The sequence below is a fragment of the Toxorhynchites rutilus genome, chromosome 3 (assembly GCF_029784135.1).
Source record: "Toxorhynchites rutilus septentrionalis strain SRP chromosome 3, ASM2978413v1, whole genome shotgun sequence".
Taxonomy (NCBI): domain Eukaryota; kingdom Metazoa; phylum Arthropoda; class Insecta; order Diptera; family Culicidae; genus Toxorhynchites; species Toxorhynchites rutilus.
This window is the reverse complement of record NC_073746.1, coordinates 248,544,874-248,564,696: the sequence shown is the minus strand read 5'-3', so window position 1 is coordinate 248,564,696 and position 19,823 is coordinate 248,544,874. Positions and strand designations below refer to the sequence as shown.

The window sequence follows — 19,823 nt, the reverse complement described above, 5'->3', positions numbered from 1 at the left end:
AATTGCGCAGAATTAAATTTCTTACAAACTCATCGCAATCAAATAATCTTTTATGATTATAACATTGTAATTCATGGAAAGAACTACAAACCTTCCATAAGCTTACATGGCAAAATTTGAAACCATCATCACTTTCACCGCAGCGCCGCCTAGGTGTAGATTTGTACGTTAGATCGCCAACAAATAACTTACCTTTAATGTTGTTATCAGCACGGTGAAAATTGAAAAATGACAGATAGTTTTTTCGCGGTTACCAGAAATGGCAATCGAAAAGTTACCGATGCGGCGTAGTAAAATGCAAGATGGTAGAATTGACAGGTGGCTCGTAACATACACTATTTAGAAAAGACGTATGAGGAATGGCAAGATGAAAGGTTTGAATTTGTTTATGTTACTCACTTACGTTGGTTTGGTTACATTTGATTTCGTCGAAGGTATTTGAAGCATCATAATAAATAAACAGTTGTCGTTGAAAATAGTAACCTAGTAACTTTTATACATATGCTTCCGCCAGCTGGCTCGGCTAATGTGATATTATTTGTTCAGGGAATGCTTTGATCGTGATACCGCCACTGGCGCATAATTTGTAGCTTTGTTTTTTTACTGGTTCATAACAGCAATGTCGCGCATAATTTGCGGCTTTGTTTTTTTTGCTGGTTCATAACAAAAATGCCGTGCCGGCGAAACTGTAGTCAATGCTTAATGTTGCTTGGATACGATCGATGTAAATAAATTTAAACACACGTAATACGTCCGAACGACAATTCTGACATTACGTTTCACCTTCCACTTCACTTTCCTTGGTAAAATGTACCAATCATTGGTAGGAATGTGTATCGCATCTGACATTCACTTTACATACTGTTCGTAATATTTACAGAAAATTTGTACATTCTACTAATGTTCGCATTATTAAAGATTTGGTTACTTATTTTAGTAATTCAATTTCTAAGGGTGCTCATACACTGTTTGACCGAAGCCAAATATTTGACTCTTTTTGACAGATAAAATTTGGTCAACGTGTACTGATCAAATATATTCTACGCAAAACACGACAATATTCAATTATTGGATGCCTAAAATATTTTTTTAGTCTGTTCTTCGAACTACTGTTGAAAATTGAAGAGTGGCAAACAAAATAGTGTTTGTACAGATATCAAATCAAACCTTATCTGTCAAAAAATAACAAATATTTGACCTCCGGGCAAACAGTGTACGGCCACCTTAAGTGTGGGTGTCCATCTTTCACGACTTTCCCCTATTTATATATTTTGTTATGGCAACCCTGGCAATCCGTTAAACCGTTCGTTTGCGAAGCAACTGAAAGAGAGGAAAACTTCGGATGTGTCCGTTAGACCCGAGCGGTTCGTTTTCATTTCGTTCCAGCCGGGAAGCATAAAAGTTTCCCGGTTTCGGCAAACTTCATCATTCTCAGTTTGGAAGGCGTCCTTGTTAGCTGCTCCAAGCCGGGTTCAGGTTCATTGAAGTGAATTATCTAAAACCTTATTCAAGTTACTTTTTCTCTTTGTGCGTGGCATAAAAAAACTACATTCTTCAAAATGGTAAGTAAAGTGTGTAGTGGAGAAAGTTTTTCGAGTATATTTTTCATCTTTGGAGATAGAATTTTTAATGTGCCGCATGTTGCACCCATAATTGTTATTATAACATGCCGGTTCCTAGTTTCCATTTATTTTGGGATTCCAATTTATTTCTAAAATATGGGATACAACATTTTTCGAGAACATTCCATCTTAAAAACCACACCCATGTTGCTACGTCTGCACCAAAGTGCAGAGAAAGTGACGCCATTTTGTGTTTCTTTTTTTTTTCTTTGAATGAGAAGCCCTGTCGCGCATAGTCCAAAACGCCGCAGCGTGACTCATCAATGTCGGATTTATTGATTAATCATTCAGAAGAAGAAAAATCAGTATTTGCTACAATGCATAAGCCTCTCTGGGCAAAAGGTCATTTTGCTTTTTGTATCTTGCAACCCGATCTTTAATCAGACGAGGCAAAAGTAACATGTCTCTTAAATTATCCAATGATTTTCTTATTTATGGAAAATTATTTCGTAAAGGGATGAACATAAGTCTGTATTTTATATTTCAACGATACGTTCGATACAAATGAGTTGCTAATGATTTTGTTTTCCTTCAACCACAGCGTGAATGTATCTCCGTACACGTTGGACAGGCCGGTGTCCAGATCGGTAACGCCTGCTGGGAATTGTACTGCCTGGAGCATGGAATTCAACCAGATGGTCAGATGCCATCGGACAAAACCATTGGAGGAGGTGACGATTCGTTCAACACTTTCTTCAGCGAGACTGGCGCCGGAAAGCACGTACCACGTGCCGTTTTTGTCGATCTCGAGCCAACTGTCGTAGATGAGGTACGCACCGGAACCTACAGACAATTGTTCCACCCGGAACAGTTGATCACCGGTAAGGAAGATGCGGCGAACAACTACGCCCGTGGTCACTATACTATCGGAAAGGAAATTGTCGACGTTGTGCTGGACCGCATCCGCAAGCTGGCCGATCAGTGCACTGGTCTGCAAGGTTTCCTAATCTTCCATTCCTTCGGAGGTGGTACCGGATCCGGTTTCACATCGCTGTTGATGGAACGTCTGTCGGTCGATTACGGCAAGAAGTCAAAGTTGGAATTCGCCATTTACCCAGCTCCTCAGGTCTCCACTGCTGTGGTTGAGCCGTACAATTCTATTCTCACCACCCACACAACTCTGGAACATTCCGACTGTGCATTTATGGTTGATAACGAAGCTATTTACGACATCTGCCGTCGCAACTTGGACATTGAACGACCGACTTACACCAACCTGAATCGTTTGATTGGCCAGATCGTGTCTTCGATCACCGCTTCGCTGCGTTTCGATGGTGCTCTGAATGTGGATTTGACTGAATTCCAGACCAACTTGGTCCCATACCCACGTATTCACTTCCCCCTGGTAACCTACGCCCCAGTTATCTCCGCTGAGAAGGCCTATCATGAGCAGCTGTCGGTTGCCGAAATCACGAATGCCTGCTTCGAACCGGCCAACCAGATGGTTAAGTGTGACCCACGTCACGGCAAATACATGGCCTGTTGCATGTTGTATCGTGGCGATGTTGTCCCGAAGGATGTCAATGCTGCTATCGCCACTATCAAGACCAAGCGTACGATTCAGTTCGTCGATTGGTGTCCAACTGGTTTCAAGGTCGGTATCAATTACCAGCCACCGACTGTTGTCCCAGGTGGTGACTTGGCCAAGGTTCAGCGTGCCGTCTGCATGTTGTCCAACACGACCGCCATTGCTGAGGCTTGGGCTCGTCTGGATCACAAGTTCGATCTGATGTACGCCAAGCGTGCTTTCGTCCACTGGTATGTCGGAGAGGGTATGGAAGAAGGCGAGTTCTCCGAAGCTCGTGAGGATTTGGCTGCCCTCGAGAAAGATTACGAGGAGGTCGGTATGGATTCCGGTGAAGGCGAAGGAGAGGGTGCTGAGGAATATTAAACTATCATTCAGCCATCCCCCACGAGAACGAATGCCAATTCCAAACGGAAAAGGCCTGCCGATTCCACAAAAGAAAAGCACGTGGCTCAAAGAGAAAAGAAAATAAAAAATTTTCAAATTGAAGTTTCTTTTGATTTTCTTATGTTTTTCATCATTATCCGAATTCATTGGATTTATTATCCGAGATAGAGAGAAATAAAAATAAATACAGATTTCTCAATCAGATTGGAGGCTATTGAACTCAATTTTCCCCGTTGTATAACAGTAAAGTGAAAACAGGAAATGAACGGATCTCAATCATTATTAATTATCGACGCCGGCGCTTCGCTTGCATCTAAGAGACTGAAAGTTTCTTCATTCGCGCTCGCATTCACACGTTCACGTGAGGAGACGGTGTGAACAAAAATAGATCCCGCGATTGTAAACCGCTCCCCCAACACCAATATTCATTTGGGTCGATAGACGGTAGATGTCCCCTACAAGACCGGCATTTTGCCTCACGTGCCGCAAATTGTACATTTTTGTCAATAAAAACTAGAAACACTTGTACTTAATTCTAAATAATTCATCAGGCAAATGATTGTCATAAATTGATAAAATGCTATCAAAAGTTATGATCTCATTCTAATACATGGATAACAGAGATCAGGTAAAATGAAAAATGCTAAATCAAAAAGTCAGTCATAGAATACACATTTTGTACTGAAATTATGTTCGAACTCTAGAAATCAACAAAATCAACGCCTTGAAGAGAATGACTAATATCGAAGTGGAGTTTCCTTTATGGCAATGCGTTGGAGGGAAAAAAAACATGGAGACATTCACAACGACTTAATTTTGACTATAAATGGAAAAGCACTGAAGAATGAACACAGACGATGTGGGTGATGTGATGCATAGCCGTCTCTCCCACGATGCATGAGCAGGTTTCGCCTACTGCGGTTATTTCCTGTCTCGAAGCTCGCTCCATGCCGCTGTTCCTACGCGAAATGGAAAGTGGAACTCGATTACATCATCAGTTTCGTCGCGTCGTGGGGCATTGCGGATAACATGCGCACCGCAGCTCCATAATATAGAGCGAAAAAAAAGTCTAGTCAATTGGGTACGCAATCTAACCTTGCATGATATCATCCTGTTAATTTGGTAACTGAATAGCTTGAGATTTGTTCTATAATATTGGGATGTGCTACAATATGTATAAAATGTTCTAAAATTACAGATAAACGTTCTAAACGAACGAAGATATTCCCAAAAATGTTGTATCTTGTGATCATTTCTTTTGCAAATACAACAATACAGACTCAATTGAAGCGAAAACGTTATTACGGTTATAATGACATTCGCTTTGAAGAAACATTTATCAGCTAATTGAATGATAAATTTGGGTTTATTATTCATAATAATATACGAGAGGTCATTCTTCATTGTAATGGGTCACTGATTTTTTTATCCCATCTGTTTATTTTTGTTAATAGGCTCATCTAGCAATTCAGCTGTAGCAGAGCCGAATTTATTGTGTACATTTTTCTCATGTTGTATATTATACAGTACCCATTTCGGCGTAAGATAAAGTGACCAGACGTCCCGCGTTTGGCAAAAGAAACGAAAATGTCCCGCGATATCAGTATATTTCAATATCACAATCTAATCATGTTAATTTTCTTAAATGGATGAACCTCAAAAAATAAACTTTTATTTGGCAGACTGTTCAAGAGCGCTTCTAATACATCCTAAGACTAATACGTTGAGCTGGGTTCATCGCACCGACAGTGGGCTTTTTGTTTAGAGAGTGTCAACTGGAAGCGACAGTAACAAAAATGGAAAATGATTTTTATAAAAGTCCCCTATTGATCCGCAGGGACCAACGCGAGTCAAACGAAAAGATCATCTTTGGTCCTCTAGCTCGGTCAGGGCTTAACGTTTTATATAAGCCGGAGAAACTAGTCTATACTCGACAGGAAGAGGGAGGGTTGTTTGATGAAGTATCGTGAATGAAGCGCTGGGCGGTCTTACGGAAGTTGGTCGGAACCTCAACCATGGTCGATGAAAAGTTGTATGTCGGCGTGTTTTTTACATTTTCGTGGCTTTGGTGGACGACTGTCTCTACATTTTGGCCATTCACCCAAAAGTTTTTAACGGTCGCAGCTGGGGAGTGTTGAGAAGGTTGGCGGTCTTCGCGACAATGTTTATCTCCAGCCGATCCATCCTCCAGTGATCTTTTGGCATAATGGGCTGATCCCAGATTCGGCATAAAGACCACATCACCTTCGCAACTTCCGGCAATCACTTCGTACTATATATCTCCCCGTTCACAATATGATTAGAAAGAAGAGCGGCTTGGACATTCGCTTCACATCTGTCAGAGAAGGACCTTCTTCGAGAAGTGGATTTTCACCAGCACCTCAAGCTACTCCTTCTGAGTGATTGCTTGCTGCTCAGATACGGCCGGTCTCATCTGACGCTTCCACATAAAAATGTCCAGTTTGACCAGATTCTACTTCACCGTTTGGCCGGTTGCTTCGATGTCCCGGCTTAAGGAGCAGCAGGGATATGATGTTGTAAATACCAGATCGGCTATATCTGGCGGACACAAAGTGCCTCAGGATGTCCAACTCCTTCGCTGTGGGGTGGAGCTTGCAGTATGAAAAAATCATCAAGTTGCTTAACAGTGCTGCTGCTGCGAATCAACAGCCTTGAATAAGTTTTGTTTTATGCTTAATAAACGAAAGATTTAAGAAAAAATTCGAGCATTCCATTCGGTATTATTCGTAATTTCTTTTTCAAAGAAAATTGTAGAATTCGAATCGTGCTTGCCAGGCGTAAATGCTCTGATTGAGCGAGTGATTTTCAGGCGCAAACAAAATCTAAACCACCGAAAAATCACAACTGAGTGCCGATACTTAGAAAAAAATAATACATATCAGTTCAGACTCGCTAAACTATGGTATATGTTCCCATAACGTATATACATGACGATTTGTTATTTGTGTCCCGCGTTAGACCTCTGACCATCTGGTTACTTTAGCGTAAGAGTTTTCCTATCTCGTCGATACATATTTTTATCTATTACACATTAGCCGTTTAGGCGTTAGAGTATTCCTATTCTATCGATAGAGACAACACATGTCGCATTTTTCGGCGTTAGAATATTCCTATTGTTCGAATGTTCACAGTTGGTCACAGCGGGACTGTTGATATGAGGCTTCCATTGTTGTGTTTTTAGAAATAGCACCGTTTACGACCTTGGGGGGGAGCGTCAAAGATAATGATTGATTTTCAGGATAAAACTACAGCGGTCATACGTTTTTTCCTCTCTGAGTTTGGATCGATTTATAGACGCAAAGTATTTGTTCGCTACGATTATTGGTTGTGCAGTATTCGTTCGATTAATTAACGATTCCTGTAGGAAGTAATCGATCAATCGAACGATTATCGGGGATCACTAATCCTGTTTTCAATGGCCAAAAATCTCTAGTTACGTCTATCTCCGGAAGTGAAGTCAATCTGTTGTTTCGGCTCATGTGTATTGTGTTTGATCGATAGGACTCAGGAGGAATCGCCTCCCTCGGTGCGCTCGATTCTCGTTTAACATGGGGAGTACACTGGAGAAATAGTTTAGTAAAAGCAGCTACCAAATCTTTAGTAGCCAAAACATTGGTAAAATATACAAATGTTTTGTAAATATTACCAAAATTGCGTAAAAGCGATGTCAGACGCAATGAATGTTCCTACCAGAGATTCGTAGATTTTACTTCATACCATTAGTAACTTTGTTTTTTTGTCATAACTAACATCTGTGATGTGCGCACTTTGCAATCGCCATTTCTATTTTGGAGATGAAGCGATTCAGAGGTAAGCATTTTGTTGATGTTACGTTTCATTACATATATATTTCTTTTCTTTTCATTTATTTCTTTTCTTCATAGAGACACGAGAGAACAAAATGCGGATGAAACGTGCTGGTGCTACCGACACTCCCTAAATAATGCAAACTAGAGCGATGCAGCAGGAAGAGGGAACTTTCCTCGTGTACGCTGCTCATAGAATAAGTTATATATTATTATTATTATGTATTCTAAGTATGTGAAGTTAAATGTAATCAAATAGAATTTTTTAAATTAAAAATAATTATTAAAAAACATTTTTACTATCCCCGATGATTATCTCTCCCAAATGAGAAGCAAAATTTTCACTGTTATTGCACCAATGTTGGACCAACAAATCGAAGTTTGTTTGATGTTTGTGCCTACCATTTTTCTTTCGTAATATGTACCAATGATTAGTAGGGTACAAAATGACTAGAGAATTGGTAACATGTACCAAAAAAATCGTCGTATTTACTAACTATTCCTCTCAGTGTAGGTTGTCCTGATCCGACACCATAAATTGCAAATATGAAGCCCTTTAAAAGTATTACTTTTTGGCGACTTCGGTATTGAAATGTACAGCATAACTCTTTTTAGGGTTTCGGAATAAATCGCCGCAGAAAACGACTGCAACAGAAACAACCGCTCAGAAAAAGTGTAGTAGGTTACAAATAATGTGGCAAAACAAAAATTTACCGAGCAAATGTAATGCATCAGGCAAACGGCAAGTCGGCGATGGACTCGGATCGCATTGCCCTCAGAATAAATTTCGAAAAACCGAAAACAAGAAAATAAATTTATAAGGTAAATGATGTTGGTTTGTCCAGTCGAAAATATGATCATGATTTGTCCACTTTTTTGAATGCTCTAGTTCAGCGAACCTTTGTCAAATCAGATATTCAAATTGTGTGAATTACCGGGCTCCGTGTGGTATGCTGCTTTGCCTCGGAACTAGCAAACACACCTTACTTCTAGTGATCCCCGATAATCGTTCGATTAATCGAATACTTCCTACAGAAATCGATTATTAATCTAACGAATACTGCGCAACCAATAATCGAAGCGAATGAATAATATACGTCGATTAATCGATACAAACCCAGAGAAAAAAGTCACAGGAGGGTTGTGTCCAAGACACGACCGCATAGTTGACGTAGGATTCCGTTGGGCTATCTGCTGCACGCTGATTTTGGATATGTTTGAAGAATTACATTGTTAAACTCTTCGATAATGATTTGGGTCCGTTTTGTCTGGTTGTTAGGTATTGTTTGTTCACTCCACCAGTGTCCATAACCGAGTGATAATGATAGAAGGATGGTGGTTAGTCATTATATGGTGCGTATCACTTACCAAAGCCGCCCCCCAATACGATATGTAGAGCATATGTAGAATCACTTTTTCGAATATTCCTTCATTTTTCCAATTTTGCTCGTCGCATGAACTATCCTTGGGAGAAAAAAAATCGTTTCATATTTCAAGTCATTTTAACACAATAACTACCATACACAATTTTACACTTACAGTTGTGCTAAAAGTTTTACGAAGCAACCAACATAAAAGTTCCAAATTAAAATTTTATTTATATTCTATCAAGCATAAGTTCTATTCAGGTCATTGAAACATCATTCTTCAATCGAAAGATTCTTATTGGAACGAAAAAACACTTGTTCATCGCTCCCAACTTATTCGCCAGCACGTATGCAATCAGCAATGCCCACGCTAGTTACAATGATCACTATCCATTTGTGCGCGTCGTTAGTTAAACTATCGAGGGTTTTTACATGCTGATTTCTCCCAGACACCATGGATTTGAAATCTCTGTTAAGGAATACATGTCGGTGGGAAAAATAATCTCCCCCTACTTTCATGTATCTGCAATGCCAATTTCCCCCAGGCAGCTTGGTTTTGATGTCTCTGTTTGGGACCCGCCGCATATGTCGTCAATTTCGACCTATCAGAAGTGGGTATTTCCGTTAGGATATGGGTTGAGATTTTTCAATTGTTCGATAGTTAGTTTCATGACATATATTATTTTATTCAATGTAAAAAATTGTTATGGAGTGCCGAAATGAATTGACGCAAAAATCTCATCAATCCATCATGAAATGACTGAGCAATAAGCATTTGAAATTGGACAATTTTCACGGTGCGCTCGATTTTCGATTTTCAATTTGTACCCCAATATGTTCCCGAAAGACGTAATCCTACGTCAAAAAAACGTGAGGCCGCTGCAGTTTTATCCTGAAAATCAATCATTATCTTTGACGCTCCCCTAAACTGGTAAATGAAGCCCAATGCCGTCAACGCGAATTGAGCTTTGTTTACAAGTTTAGATAAGAGTAAGAGATAATACAGTAGAACCTCGATTTTCCGCGAGCGGATAATCCGCGACTACGAGTTCCTTAGTAAATCTATAAACCTTCCCGAAATTTGTCAATGATTGGTAGACTCATGCTCTTTTGTTTTGGTCATGGCTTTCACATTATCTGATCACTGATGTACACGACAATACAGATGGATAGTTCAATATTTTCTGTATTGATAAAACATGGTTTTCATGCTAAAAATATCTTTTTTCCCTGCTTGCACCTCACTTTTAGCCCTTTATTGCGTTATCCGCGATTTTCGTTATACGCGGTGATCTAGCCCGACTATTCCGCGGATAATCGGGGTTCTACTGTAATTGATTTTCAGGCAGAATGAACACTTTTTTGATTCCAGAATGCTTTCTCGCAAATGAGGAAATCAGTCTAACAAATTATTTCTCTCAGTGTGACGATTAATCGATTATTTGGGGCGATAATCGCGATAACAAACTGATGAAAAGTATTCGATTAGCTGATGAACGATTAATTTCAAAAATCGGGGATCACTACTTACTTCTGCAAAGGTTGTAACGAGGAAGGAGCACGTTATCCGTGCGCCGTGCTCATATGAGCTGTCGGACCGAGCTCAAGGGCTGCTATGAAAGGGGTATACATTAAAGGAGGGATGAACGAGTATGGCAAGACAATTAAAGCTGGCAGTGCTGTCAATATGCATTCTGGAGTCCACACATCCTCTCCCCTCTTTAAAAAACGAAATCTGGGGGATAAATGAAAGAAAATTTAACTCTCTTCAGTTTTTCCCCAAAAATTTTATGCTGCCCTTTTATAAAGCAGCATTATATTATCATCCAATTCTTTCTTCTGCTTCCATCACACTAACGATATTCTCTAAATTAGCTGGATTAGGTCTATTACGTATTGGTCGCTGTGCTTAGTTATGTTTTGAATTGTCTTCCTGAGCTGCGACTTGTCCTGTGGTGTCTATCACTGTCTCTATTTGAGCTGATCGTTGTTTTAGAACCCCGCAATAAGTGAGCTTTTTTTCACCTGTGACACGTGTCATAAGCATACCATTCCGCTCTTCCATCACGGTTTATTTATGAGGGTCGATCTGCGATTCTACCACTTTTGATAGAAATTTCACCGCATTCATTTTTTTTATATAATCCGCTGTACCATTTCTGATCTCAAATTTGCGGTTGCCACGAGCCGCTTCAATTAAATCAAACGTTGTCGTCGCGATCACATTCCTATACAACATAGCGCGGTTGTCGCGACCCGCTTTCAATTAAACCTTGTGCAGTCGTCGTGATCCGCTTTCATTTATACTAGCGCGGTCGTCGTGATCCGCTTTCATTCAAACCTAGCGCGGTCGTCCCGATCCGCTTTCAAATTATACCAGCGCGGTCGTCTAGCTCCGCTTTCAAATTTTTACCAGCGCGGTCGTCTCGATCCGCTTTCAATTTATGCTAGCGCGGTCATCTCGGTCCGCTTTCATTTAAACCTAACGCGGTCGTCTGGATCCGCTTTCAGATTGTACCAGCGCGGTCGTCTCGATCCGCTTTCAAATTTATACTAGCGCGGTCGTCGCGATCCGCTATCGCGGTCGTCTCGATCCTCGATCCTCGATCATTTTTTACCAGCGCGGTCGTCGCGATCCACTTTGACCCTTGTGCGGTCGTCTCGATCCGCTTTCAAATTTATATCAGCGCGGTCGTCTCGATCCGCTTTCAAATTCATACCAGCGCGGTCGCCGCGATCCGCTTTCAATTTTACCATGATTCCAATCCATTCTACAAGCCCGATCTTATAAAAAAAAACACAGGAACTGGGTTATATCTGTGGTATAACCGCAAGGGTGACGTAGGACTATCGTTGATTTAATGATCTTTTATTTTTAGTTGCATCTGAATCAATTCTGTATGAATGAATAAATATTTGGGGGACTTCGAAAACGAGAGCGTTACGTTGGAGGCACAATCTTCAGCAAAAGAAACAATCACACAAAAGTTGTATAATACATAATACATTGTTTTTATTATGATATGATTTGTATTCCATTTTCAATAGACAAAATATCTGTTGCATCAAATCAGTCTACACAATTGTTGCGTTCGCTCATCCTTTCTCACAGCACCCATTTCTCGTTTGAGAGCGGGAATTCCTTCTTAAGATTTATTGTACCTCCAATAAATTGCCGAAAGACGTGGTCTTACGTTGAATGTATTTGGTCGCAGTATTATATGGATAGGAAACATTAAAATAAACTCTTTCGCTTGAATGTATTATTCAATTCCAAGGGGAACTGGCAGATTATTTTTCAGCAACGATGATATCTTTCCGGAATCTTCTCGATGCTGGATGGCAACCTAACGAAAAGGGTTCAGCGCGTGTATGTGTGTGTGTGGCGGCTGCTCCGATATCTCATGCCGAACCGTTGTGTATGTGTGTGTGGCGGCTGCTCCGATGTCTCAAGCGGAACCGTTTTTCGATGCTGATACTCTCTTGGTTATCTTCTCTTCTCCTCCTGATGGATCGGCTTTTCTGTGCTCCCTCGCAGTTCGAAACAAACTGAATGCGTTTCAGGTCAGGTCAAGTCAGGTCAGATAATGAATCACTCGATCCCTCGCCGTCCAGCTCGTCCAGCAACAATGTTGTCCAGTCGGTGTCCTCACGAAAAATGAAAAAATGAAGGTGTGGCTTACGATGGCAATTTGGAAGGCAAACTAGAGGCGAATGAACTCTCTGAGTTTAAAACTTTCAGCGACTAAGCAATAATCGATTGAAAATCTTATGATTTTCGCGATGCGAAACATTTTCCATTGCGCGCGCATCCAATATTGGATACGAAAATATCCTACTGATGGGGAAGAATAATCTTTAGAAACTTTCCTGCTAATCGCACTTGATTGAAAAATCACAAAACCAAATGTATTCGATCGCAGTATTATATGGATAGAAAACATTAAAATAAACTCTTTCGCTTGAATGTATTATTCGCTTTCGTTTTCGAAACTTTGATTTTACACCCCGGTATAGAAATGAAAGACGTAGTCCTACGTCAATATAACCTTTATATCGTCATTATTGCAAGAACCGAAAATATAATAAGAAACGAATGCAACCCGATATCAATAAATTGGGCTTTGGCACGAAATCACGAAAGAAGGATTAAAGTTGAGGCGATGTTCTGGTACATGTTTTGACACTTGTATTTACCAATTTACTCGCGTAAAATATACGAATTAAGTCGGGACGATGACGGTGACGCTGTATGTGTAGCGCACTTTATTAGTACGTTAGCAAATGACTAACGACCAATTAATTACTAAAGAATTTGTAATATATACTAATTATTCCTCTAAGTGTATGGCAACCGCTTGGTACGCTGCAGTTTGTTTGTTTTGTTTTGTTGTCCTTCGCGCGAAGCAGCAATAAAGTTTCTCTGTGTTGAGTGTCCACCTTTAAAATGGCCAGGCAATATTCTGAAGAAAGCCTAAATTATGAACGGATCAATATGATGACAGTAAACTCAAGCAATTAGAAATGCAACATCTACTAGAAAATTCGATTTTTTCATTCTAAAATGATGATTTCTAAAATCTGGCAACTATGGTCATTTTTCAGACAAACCATGATGATTTGATGATGAAGTATTTCGTCACTGAAATAAATCGTCGCAGTAAACGGGGCTCTGGCAGCCCTATCCCAACCAATGCAAATTGAGCGTAGGCAGCATAAAACAGGGCTCGCGCTAAGGGGGCTCACGTATTGTTTACTGTTTGGAGTCATATATGTTAATATTTGATTACGTAGGATAGTTTCCTTTGGCAAGCGATGTAATCGAGTTGTAATTAAAATCAATGCTACAGGATCGCGCGGAGCACTTCATTTTTAATTTCAGGTTAAGATTTCTATGCTCATGAGTTTCTATGCTGGCTACAGAAAGGCCATCTTATAGCGAATTCGTTTTTGTTCTGTTTCAACCCCAGTGCCACACTAACTGCTGTCATAACGTTTTTTTATTCACTCAGTTTCAACCTATTGTCGCACTAGGTTCGCCCCGAAAGTTGTTAGTTTCGCACTGGGATGTTTCACGGGTTGGCACTCGGGTTCACCAATACAACTACACTGAACTGTCAAGTTCCGAGTATTGTTTTGAAAATCTGAAAATAAATATGAAAATGTAAAACCTGCTGCTTTTGCTTTTGTATTATTGGAATCGTAATCCAATTCGGATTCTGATTTTGAAGAGTTTATTGGGTAGACGGCATGAGGCTTCGTGTGCTTTCATTAGGAGGCGAAAATAATGATGGATATTCAGGTGGAATAAACATGCTTTCAAAATCAAAATTATGAATGAAAATTAACTTTGACGTATCGAATATTTATTTTATGTGATGAAAAAAGAGGTTTTTGACGTAGGACTACGTCTTTCATTTCTATACCGGGGTTTAAAATCAAAGTTTCGAAAACAAAAGCGTTACACCGGAGACCGAGATTTTGAGCGTTAATAGCTCTTAAACAACTGAACGAAATGGTATGATAAACATTTCATTCGAAAGATAAAATGTCTACGCGTTCTATACTTGTTACTTTTTGATCCAAAAACTTGTTTCAATAGTCCTAAAATTGCTTTCAAAACAAGCTATTGAAATCACCAATCGATATATAAGCGAGCGCCGTTCGGAAATCCACTCAGTTCTGTTGTGGTGAAGCTCTTCGTTTATCATGAAAGCGCGGATGAACGGTGTCACCTGTTTGTACACCCTAGGCCAGAAGGGAATCCATCAGGAGGAGAGTGATGCCACAAACGGTTCCCCGGGAAGACATCACTACACACACATACACGCGCGGAATTCTTTCCGTTTGCATTCATGTGAAAGAGTTTATTTGAATGTTTTCTAACCATATAACACAGCGATCAAATACGTTTGATTTTGTAATTTTTCAACCAAGTGTAATTAGCAGGAAAACTTCTGTAGATTATTCTTCCCCATCAGTAGGATATTTCCGTATCCAATATTGTATGCGTAAGCAATCGATTATTGCTCAGTCACCGAAAGTTTCGAGCTCAGAGAGTTCATTCCCCTCTAGTATGCCTTCCATATTGCCATCGTAAACCACACCTTCTCTCGATTCAATCACACACAAAAAGCATACTTAAGCGATATTCTGGGTGTGAGACACATTTATTTTTCGTGACGACATCGACAAGACAACATCGTTGCCTAACGTGCTGGAAGAGGTGGACGGCGAAGGATCGACACATACACGCGCAGAATTCTTTCCGTTTGGATCCCATTCAGCATCGAGAGAGTTCCGGAAAGATCTAATCATTGCTGGAAAATAATCTGCCAGTTCCTCTGGGAATTTAAAAATACATTCATGTGAAAGAGTTCATTTGAATGCTTTCTATCCATGTAACACTGTGACCAAATATGTTTCAAGCAAGTGCTATTAACAGATGGTTATCTAATTAGCATTAACCACTGGTGAGCTTCCAGTATCGAGAAAAATGTGGAAATATCTAATCATTACTGAAAATAATCTGCCAGTTCCTCTGGGAATTTAAAAATACATTCATGTGAAAGAGTTTATTTGAATGTTTTCCATCCATGTAACACTGTGACCAAATACATTTGGTTTTGTGATTTTTCAATCAATCGCAATTAACAGGATAGATTCTGAAGATTATTCTTCCTCATCAGTAGGATATTTCCGTATTCAATATTGTATGCGCCCGCAATCGATTATTGCTCTGTCGCCGAAAGTTCCGAGCTCAGAGAGTTCATTCCCCTCTAGTTTGCCTTCCAAATTGCCATCGTAAACCACGCCTTCTCTCGATTCAATCACACACAAAAAGCATACTTAAGCGATATTCGACAAGACAACATCGTTGCTGAGGATGCTGGACGGCGAAGGATCGAGATCTGCCCTGAAACGCGAACAGTTTGTTTGAAACTGTGAGGGAGCACAGAGAAGCCGATCCTTCAGGAGAAGAGAAGGTGACCATCGAAGCAGCCGCTACACATACACATACACGCACGGAATTTTTTCCGTTTGGATGCCATTCAGCATCGAGAAAGATCCGGAAAATAATCTGCCAGTTCCTCTGGGAATTTAAAAATACATTCATGTGAAAGAGTTTATTTGAATGTTTTCTATCCATGTAACACTGTGACCAAATATGTTTGAATCAAGTGCTATTAACAGGTAGTTATCGAGTTAGCATAAACCACTGGTGGGCTTCCAGTATCGAGGAAAATATGGAAATATCTAATCATTACTGAAAATAATCTGCCAGTTCCTCTGGGAATTTAAAAATACATTCATATGAAAGAGTTTATTTTAATGTTTTCTATCAATGTAACACTGTGACCAAATATGTTTCAATCAAGTGCTATTAACAGATGGTTATCGAATTAGCATTAACCACTGGTGGGCTTCCAGTATCGAGGAAAATGTGAAAATATCTAATCATTACTGAAAATAATCTGCCAGATCTTCTGGGAATTTAAAAATACATTCATGTGAAAGAGTTTATTTGAAAGTTTGCTATCCATGTAATACCATGGACAGACATACAACTGTACTAGCGCTGTACGTGTCCAGCGTTGTACAGGTACCACGATAGCATGACACACATACTTTGGTTGTACATTGTACCGCATGTCAGACTGACAATCAGAAGTTTGAATTTATTGCATTGTATTTTCACCAATATTTCAATGAAAAAGGTTTTTATTTAGCGTCTAAACTATCGAACACAACAAATATGTTTCAATCTGAGTTATTAACTCAAGAGAAAGTCAATGAAAAGAATGTATACCAAATGTTTTGATTAGTTTTGTTCATGCTACCCACCACTAACCGTCTATGGCGCTGCGCACAGTACAACTGTAGCCATGTACAGCGGTAAAATAGGTCGGTACAGGTACAGCGATTGTACCGAGTTGCTTGCATGGTTCTAGCGCTGTACATGGTGACAGACATACAATTTTCGAAGTACAACGCAGGTACAGCTGTATGTCTGTCATAAGTATAACACTGTGACCAAATATGTTTCGATCAAGTGCTATTAACAGATGGTTATCGAATTAGCATTAACCACTGGTGGGCTTCCAGTATCGAGGAAAATATGGAAATATCTAATCGTTACTGAAAATAATCTGCCAGTTCCCCTTGGAATTGAAAATTACATTCAAGCGAAAGAGTTTATTTTAATGTTTTCTATCCATAAAATATCCATGTAATACATTGATATTTGTGATTTGTCAATCAAGTACAGTTAGCAGAAAAGCTTCTGAAGATTATACTTCAGAACAAGGTTTTTCGTATCCTATATTGGATGCATAAAACCTTGTGCCTCCAACGTAACGCTCTTGTTTAAGAAGTCCCCCAAATATTCATTTATACATTCATTCAGAATGGATTTAGATTCAACTTCAAACAAATGATCTCTAAATCAACGATAGTCCTACGTCACCCTTGCGGTTATACCATAGATATAACCCACTTCCTGTTGACGTAGGACTACGTCTAACCGGAAGATATAGGGGGTGAAATGGAAATCTAGGCACTGAACAAGTAGGAAAAAATGCAATATTTGGAACGCTTATAATTCGAGCATTTCTCAATAGATCGCAAAGGTTTTTGCATCAATTGATAGGAAATATATCTACGCATCTATCATAACGAATAACATTTCATTTTTCTTGAGATAAATAATTGAATAATTGTGAAATATCAAGCATTGTCAAAATGCACTATGTGCCCATTTTTGATTGGTGCATTTTGTGCTCCTCAAATCGTACCAACCAAAACGGGCAACCAGAGCCGCAGCGAAATAGAATGAAGCACGATTGGAAAGGAAAAAGAAAAAAATTAACGAAACATTGGTCGCAGTCTCACACATGCGTAATTCTCGAGCCAGCCAGTCAGCTTAAAAATCCCCGCTCCGCTGCCGTAACGATCATTCTCATTCAAACCGTACACCACATCGGTTCGCATCACAACACATCAACAAACCAACCCAAGCAGCCATGTTTGGACATGGCAAAGGAGGAAAAGTGAAGGGAAAGGCAAAATCCCGCTCGAACCGTGTTGATCTGGAGTTCCCCGCAAGGGTAGTTAGGCCGAGCGCGTTAGTACCAGTGCACCAGTCCACCTAGCCGGCGTTATATAGTTTCGGCCGCCGAAGTGATCGAGTTAGCTGGCAAAGCTGCTCGCGACGATAAGAAAACCCGCATTCGGAACAGAACACATTCGGTTCGGTGGACATCAAGACAACAGGCAGTTGCAGCGAGTGGCGAGTGGCAAACGCAATCGCAAAACGGCATCAGGTAGCAGAAGAAAAATGTTTGTTCTTTATACAAACTGCTTTGGTGGCAAATCCAGAACAAGGCGGCATCGAGGGCGTTCGAAATGGTTTTTTTCAAAACCACGAGTACTAAGTTTTCTAAATTTTTTTTTTTTTTTTTTTCCAAAATATATTTTTTATTAAGGCACATGTGGCGTTAGCCTGACGGGGCCGGGAGTCCAATATTTTGACAATTTTTGTCTTACAACTATGTTAGTAATATGTAACCGATTACTCGCGGTTGGCTCGAGGTTAGTATTACAAGTGTTCTCATAATTGGTATGTTGCAGTCTTCGATGCTCTATACGTGTGCCCGACACGGGCTACTTCCTATTGGGATGCAGCTGACCATTAATCAGCAACGCTCCCTAGTCTGTACCCCATATCTAGCGTGGTGCGTCTTTCTCGACTCGAGGAATCCAGGATAGAATGGTCACTAGCCGGCGCAATCATCAGTTCGTGTAGAGTTGTCATGAGCGGTACAACCTTTGGCTCTTGTTGAATGATCAGTGGACTGCACAACCTTCGGCCCGTGTATCTGTAAAGAGTGTGTGTATGTATTGCCGCGACTATGTAAAAGTTTATCGATCGGATAGGAGGGATATGAAACGGGGACACAACGAAGGAAACATCATTAAACGTTGACATCTGCGTTTCTGAGGAACAGGTATAGATGAAGCAGAAGATCAGGATCCCGGCTACCTAAGATATCCCGGACGGGGATATCCGATTTTCTGCCTTGTGCTCTCAGTGCTCTAGAGAGCTGAGAGCGAGCAGCATGGAACCGGATACACGACCAGACAACATGCTCGATGTCGTGGTAGCCATCGCCACAATCACAAAGATTGTTTGCTGCGAGCCCAATGCGATAGAGATGCGCGTTTAGGTTGTAGTGATTGGACATAAGCCGAGATATCACGCGAATGAAATCACGACCTACATTCAATTCCTTGAACCATGCACTCGTCGAGACCTTAGGGATAATCGTGTGTAACCAACGACCGAACTCATCTTCACTCCACATGCGCTGCCAACTAACGAGTGTGTCCTGACGAGGAATGTGAAAAAATTCATTATAGGCAATTTGCCTTTCAAAAAGTGTGCCTTCTGAAGCGCCCACCTTAGCTAGCGAGTCCGCTTTCTCATTCCCCGGAATCGAGCAATGAGAGGGAACCCATGCTAAGGTAATCTTGAATAATTTTTCGACCAAAACACTCAATAGATGTCTTATTCTTGTTAGGAAATAAGATGAGCGTTTATCAACCTTCATTGAGCGGATTGCCTCTATTGAGCTGAGACTGTCTGAAAAAATAAAATAGTGGTCGATGGGCAATGTTTCAATGATCCCTAATGCGTAATATATCGCACCCAGTTCAGCGACATACACGGAACAAGGATCTTTGAGTTTGAAAGAGGCACTGGAATTTTCATTGAAGATGCCGAAGCCAGTGGACCCGTTTATGAATGAACCGTCAGTAAAGAACATTTTATCAGATCCAACTTTCCCATATTCTGCCGAAAATATCGGCGGAATAGAATCGGAGCGTAGGTGATCTGGGATTCCATGGATTTTTTGTCGCATGGACAGATCAAAAATGACAGAGGAATTGCAGAAGTATGGGAAGCAAACTTGGTTGGAGATGCCTGGTGAAGGGTGCACGTCGTGGGTAAGGTACTCATGGTATAAAGACATAAAACTTGACTGAGGAGTCAGTTGGAGTAGATTTTCGAAGTTATCAATCACCAATGGATTCA

The 19,823-nt window shown here is 40.3% G+C and overlaps 1 protein-coding gene across 1 annotated transcript; it reads left to right on the top strand.

The window, feature by feature from the left end:
- The first annotated feature begins 1,404 nt into the window (after nt 1–1,404).
- On the top strand, nt 1,405–3,636 carry LOC129778315 (tubulin alpha-1 chain). Its single transcript, XM_055785141.1, has 2 exons — nt 1,405–1,562; nt 2,164–3,636. Exons 1-2 carry the CDS (start codon nt 1,560–1,562, stop codon nt 3,511–3,513), a joined length of 1,353 nt encoding a protein of 450 aa, XP_055641116.1. The 5' UTR covers nt 1,405–1,559; the 3' UTR covers nt 3,514–3,636.
- Nucleotides 3,637–19,823: the final 16,187 nt, after the last annotated feature.